The sequence below is a fragment of the Anomaloglossus baeobatrachus genome, chromosome 5 (assembly GCF_048569485.1).
Source record: "Anomaloglossus baeobatrachus isolate aAnoBae1 chromosome 5, aAnoBae1.hap1, whole genome shotgun sequence".
NCBI classification, from domain to species: domain Eukaryota; kingdom Metazoa; phylum Chordata; class Amphibia; order Anura; family Aromobatidae; genus Anomaloglossus; species Anomaloglossus baeobatrachus.
The window spans coordinates 115,793,977-115,800,228 of record NC_134357.1 but is presented as its reverse complement, the minus strand read 5'-3'; the positions used below and the strand labels follow the sequence as shown (position 1 = coordinate 115,800,228).

The 6,252-nt window shown below is 48.5% G+C and overlaps 1 protein-coding gene across 1 annotated transcript in view; it reads left to right on the top strand.

The window, feature by feature from the left end:
- Positions 1-1,044: 1,044 nt before the first annotated feature.
- The window catches only part of DNA2 (DNA replication helicase/nuclease 2), a 127,428-nt gene continuing 122,220 nt past the window's right edge, over positions 1,045-6,252 (top strand). Inside the window, exons 1-3 of the mRNA XM_075348790.1 lie at positions 1,045-1,265; positions 2,260-2,427; positions 5,598-5,784. Of these exons, the coding sequence (XP_075204905.1) occupies positions 1,162-1,265; positions 2,260-2,427; positions 5,598-5,784 (459 nt within the window). The 5' untranslated portion in view covers positions 1,045-1,161. The remainder of the gene's footprint in view (positions 1,266-2,259; positions 2,428-5,597; positions 5,785-6,252) is intronic.

The following is a 6,252-nucleotide window of genomic DNA, read 5'->3' as shown; positions in this document are numbered from 1 at the left end:
CAGGTTGAAAAAGTGCACAAATAATATATAGAACTGCAAGTGCAAACCACTGAATGTTTCCTGCTGTCATTGACATAGTGCTTTATGGGATTATGAACATGGAGATGATTTTTTTTTACCTAAACGAATGCAATGAAAATGTATTAAAAATATTAAAAATAAGAGTGAATACATAATAAACGATGCTGCAATGAAGTGTGTGAGGGGCCAATCATTCATGTCTGGTAGGGGCCAATCATTCATGTCTGGTAGGGGGCCAATCATTCATGTCTGGTAGGGGGCCAATCATTCATGTCTGGTAGGGGGCCAATCATTCATGTCTGGTAGGGGGCCAATCATTCATGTCTGGTAGGGGGCCAATCATTCATGTCTGGTAGGGGCCAATCATTCATGTCTGGTAGGGGCCAATCATTCATGTCTGGTAGGGGCCAATCATTCATGTCTGGTAGGGGGCCAATCATTCATGTCTGGTAGGGGCCAATCATTCATGTCTGGTAGGGGCCAATCATTCATGTCTGGTAGGGGGCCAGTCATTCATGTCTGGTAGGGGGCCAATCATTCATGTCTGGTAGGGGGCCAATCATTCATGTCTGGTAGGGGGCCAATCATTCATGTCTGGTAGGGGGCCAATCATTCATGTCTGGTAGGGGGCCAATCATTCATGTCTGGTAGGGGGCCAATCATTCATGTCTGGTAGGGGCCAATCATTCATGTCTGGTAGGGGCCAATCATTCATGTCTGATAGGGGCCAATCATTCATGTCTGGTAGGGGCCAATCATTCATGTCTGGTAGGGGCCAATCATTCATGTCTGGTAGGGGCCAATCATTCATGTCTGGTAGGGGCCAATCATTCATGTCTGGTAGGGGCCAATCATTCATGTCTGGTAGGGGCCGCGCTGTGTGGACTCTGCTCGGTGTTGACAGTGCAGCCCCAGCAGATAGGACGGCTCCTGATCTGCGCGCGCTCGTTCCCTTTCCCGCGCTGAATCGCGCTTTCGCTTTCCGTATTTGTTCCCTGCGGGCCGCCGTCCTGACACCGCGGGATGGTTGAATGCGCGGCCGCTGAGTGACAGTGTCGCCAGGTCAGGCACTGTGCGGCTGTAATCTCCCCTGGCTGCAGGCGGCCTGTGCATTAGCCTCCTGTGTACAGTGGGCGAGCCATGGATACTCTCAGCGATGAGTGTCCGGCGCCCTCCGAGGATGATCTGCTGGAAATGATGATGGAGAGAAGTTTTACAGAACTGGAGGAGAAGCCCATGGACAGGTAGCGCCATTGCTTAAATCCAGTAAAACCGGTGCTGATTGGTAGTGTCCAGCCACTTGGACCGGCACCAGCCGGCAGAACAGGACACTAATACCCCCTCACAATGGAGCAGAGGTTTCTGGTAGTCACATAGGCTCAGCAGTGCCGCTCCATTCATTGTCTATCTAACGAGGATGAAAGCATGATCCTGTAGCTTAAAGGGGTTGTCCAGTGAAAACAGGTAGTGATGCGAGCACTGCCATGCTCCAGGTGCTCTGTATGCGTAACGAGCAGTTGGAAGGGCGTGACTCGTACCGATTATAATGGAAGTCAATGGGCAACAAGAGCACTTTCCCTCTAAATCTTCTGGAAAATGCTTGAGTTCCCCATTGACTTCCATTTACTTGGGTATAGTATATGAGTCGTGCCCGTCTGAGTGTCCAGCTGTTCGTTATGAGACCTGAGCATGGTGGTGCCCACTCATCACTAATTATCATCTTATAAACTGCTGTCAGTCTGACTGGCGGGTGCGGCACCGAGTGCAGAACAGGGCACGTTTATTCTGTTGGTATTTGAGCGCCGCTCCATTCATTCTGTGCGCTCGGCGCTCTCACACATCAGTCTTTAGTTCTTTACAGCCAATTAGTCCACAAATAAAACAGACACATAAACATGTCCATAGACACGGATAGAAAACATGAGCTGAGAGGAGGACCTGCGCCTGCCCCTCCTCACCGGGTGCAGACAGTGTTACCGAATCCTGGTGTGAGGAGGGGTATGAGCTGGACTGAGTGAGGTTATCCCCGCTCTGCCTGGACTCCTCACCTCCCCCCTTTGTATGAGTCTCCTGGACATCTCTGCAGGTTGCGCTGATGGTGGTTCCCATCCCCAGAATAGTCCGGGGGTCAGCGCAGTCTCACAGTTCAGGCTGCACCTCCTGATCACAATCACCATAGTCCCTGGAGAACAGCAGAACACTGTGGCTGTAACTTATTCCGATTCCTTCCTTTTTTAGGCCTCCTAAGAAGATTATACCCCGGAGTAAACTGTGCCAAGGTCTGTACAACAGATACTGTGTCCTGGATGTGAGCGAGGTGTACGCGCCCAGCGAGGAGAAACATCTCACCGTCACCGCTCACCAGGATGGAGGCGACACCGAGCTCTGCGTTCTGAAGGATGACTGGTATCTATGGGATCAGTGTTTGGGGCCAAATCCTTCTATTGGGTATTATTACAGGGCAGTGTGTGGTCTGATTGTAACTCATTATCATAGTGAGTGCTGCTGTGAAACAACCCATTAAATACAATCTCACAATACAGACGTAAACCGTCATATGGCCATCAGGTATTGTGTATGCGTAGTCCTGTGGTCCCGCCGGTCTCAGAGTGAGGTCCTGCAGTGTGGGTTTTAGACCTCCTTCACACGCCCGTGAAAAAATGGTACCCGTGTCATCAGTTTGTTTGGTTTTTTTAGTGTTTTTCACAGATGGCTAAAAAATTTACAAAGCTTCTCTTATACTTTGCAATTTAAACACACACAGCTCATGGACTATACATTGATGCCGTCCATGTGTTGTACGTGTTTTTCACGCACCCATAGACGTATTGGCCCTTGTCATCCGTGCTGCCATAAAAAACGGGCATGTCTCCATGTGTTTGGCACAGATACACAGTCCATGTAAAGCATAGCCACGTGAGCTGCCCCATAGGTCATAATAAGTACATGTAAGATCCATGCCAAAAACTAATACCACATATACTGGGAACACTGATGTGGGAATCAGGCCTTTTGTGTGACCAAAAGACACTTTCACCTGCGGAGTAAAGGGGGCTTTACACGCTGCGACATCGCTAACGATATATCGTCGGAGTCACGGTGTTTGTGACGCACATTCGGCGTTGTTAGCGACATCACAGCGTGTGACACCAATGAGCGACCTAAAACGATCGCAAAACAGGTAAAAATCGTTGGTATTGGAGAGGTCGCTCCAACACCAAAAATCGTTGACAGGTGAGTAGCGAGGTTGTTTGTCGTTCCTGCGGCAGCACACATCACTATGTGTGACACCGCAGGAACGAGGAAACTCACCGTACATGCGTCCCGCCAGCAATGAGGAAGGAGGTGGGCGGGATGTTTGGCCCACTCATCTCCGCCCCTCCTCTGCTATTGGGCGGCCACTTAGTGACGTCGCTATGACGCCGACCGAACCGCCCCCTTAGAAAGGAGGCGGTTCGCTGGTCATAGCGACGTCACTAGGCAGGTAAGTAGTGTGTTGGGTGTAAGCGGTGTTGTGCGCCACGGCCAGCAATTTGCCCGTGTCGCACAACCGACGGGGTCGGGTACCCATGCTAGCGATATCGGTACCGATATCGCAGCGTGTAAAGTACCCTTAAGTGCATGCATACTTTTGCGGTGACACTGAAGGTGTCATATGTCACCCCCTCATCCCCAGCCAATTCTAGTGACTACCTTGATATCAGTATTTACAGCACGGGAGTATTTTTTTGGGTTTGGCAAATTATTGCTGCAGTAAATGTCTCCTTTCTGGGGACCGCAGCAGCAGTGGAGCTGAGATTAATGACGTCAGCATAGGTTTATATGTCATTTTATGACATAAGTAAAACAAATGCAAAAGAAATTGCTCTTTCTTGCTGTAGCTTGCATATTTAGGGCCTGATTCATTAGGGTGACGCCCCTCTACAATTGCAAAATTGTGTGACTTCCGGCATTTACACCACTTTCGACCGGCTTTCCCTGAAATGGGCAAAGATGGGGCGCGGCAAAGCCAGCCCAGCAAATTCTATAAAATTGATTCTACTTTCTTGTTATAAATTACACCAGTAATGTATTCCTGTTCCTGACTGGAGTAGGATTTCTGACACAGGCACACAGCTGTTATTAGTCGCAAAATTCCTTAACCCCTTCACAACATATGACGTATTTGTCATGTCGTGTCCCTGCCTTTGATGCAGGCTCGCACACGGAGCCCACATCTTACCCCGCACGTGTTGGCTGATTTAATCTGCCAAGTGCCTCTGACAGCCACGGGTAGATCACAGATCTGCTCACAGCTGTTAAGTAGTTAAATCCATTTATCAGCGGGATTTAATACGTGGAGCCATGTCATTCAGCACTCACATCGGCACACTTGTAATGTGACCGCGGGATGCCGATAGGTTGCCATGACAGCCAGGGGTCAGCTGATGACCCCTATGTCTGTCATGTGAGTTCTGCAGAGCAGTACTGATGCCATGCTCTGTATAGCAGAAGCGATCAGACGATGAATAGCATGTGCAATACAAGTTAATGGGGAATACTCGCAATGTTATAAGTAACCCGAATGCTGCACTATTTGCTACTCGCACGAATACTACGGCATTCGGGTTACTCGTTACTTTGCGAGTTTTGCCTCCATTGACTTGCATTGCACATGCTATTCGGAACGACTATGCGAGTATTAGACAGTACTCGTTATGACTATAGAGCGTACGAATAGTTAGATCCTCGCTGAACTCTAATCACCACCTCCATGTACTGGCAGTGTGTGAGTGGTGGCTCCATTAGTGTTTTTCACCTGTGTTGCCTCCATTTTTATTGGGGGGCTTTGCTGCACCCTGTCGGTGCATTAGATCCTTTTGGCCTGGGCAGATTAAAGCCTGCTTTACATGTTACGATTTCACATACGATATCGTATGCGATCATACTCGCCCCCATCGTATGTGCAGTACATTCAATTTGTTGAATGTGCTGCACAAACGATTAACCCCCGTCACACGTACTTACCCGTCCATACGACCTCGATGTGAGCGGCGAACGTCGACTTCCTGGAGTGGGAGGGACGTTCGGCGTCACCGCAACGTCATGCGGCAGCCGGCCAATAGAAGCGGAGGGGCCGAGATGAGCTGGACGTAAACATCCCGCCCACCTCCTTCCTTCAGCATAGCTGACCGGGAGCTGCAGGATGGAGCTAAGCTGTCGATAAATGTTTCCAGGGTGTCACACACTGCGATGTGTGCTGCCTCGGGAACATTGCACAACCGCACGTTCAATTCATGAGAAATGAACGACGTGCATACGATGAACGGATTTTCGTTCAATCGCACGTACCTGTCACACACTGCAATTTACCTTACGATGCCGGATGTGCGTCACTTACGATGTGACCCCCGCCGACACATTGTAAGATATATTGTAGCGTGTAAAGCGGGCTTTAGACTGCTGTCCTCTAGTTGCGGTAACTGACTTGCATGAGTCAAATATATATTTAATATATGTTAGTGCCCCCTCGCCTGCTAATTGTCATCATCTTTTCAGGATTTGATTTCATACAAGCAATAATTTTTCTCCCACAGGGTTGGACTTGAAGTGAAGCCGGGAGATATTATTCACCTGGAGGGTAACGTGACGCCCCCAAATACATGGACTATAGACAGAGATTCCGGATATATCATTTTATTCCCTGACTTTCTCATTTCTGGAACCAGCATAGCAAATGGTATTCGATGCTTACGGAGATCAGTTTTAAGTGAGAAATTCAAGGTTTGTTTTGTTATTATAGATATGTAATTTTGATGACTTTTCTTCACCATCAGATGCAATTTGTGGTTTGTGTTGGAGGCTTAAAGAGGTGTCCCGATACCTAAAATGTCCTTTATAAATTATATATTTTTATACGTTTTTCCGCGTTTGGAATTGTCTTTATTATAAAGTAACAAACTTTACGCTATTTAGAGAGATCCGGACGTCATAGGAAGTTGGTGCTGCACTCACTTCTCTACAGAGTCTATCACTCCTGGAACAGGATGTCTTTAGGGGGCAGCGCTTTGGTCACTTGCCACAGTTTTTGTTATCATCACCACTCTCTGAAGATGTCATTGAATATATGCCACTGATAGCAGCTGTGGGAGAAGTCCCTGAGACGCGGGCATTCTGCTTCCTGTCCCCAGCAGCCGCAGTGGCTTACTATGAAATTAGATGTCATCGGGGGAGGTGATAGAAGCAAGGTGA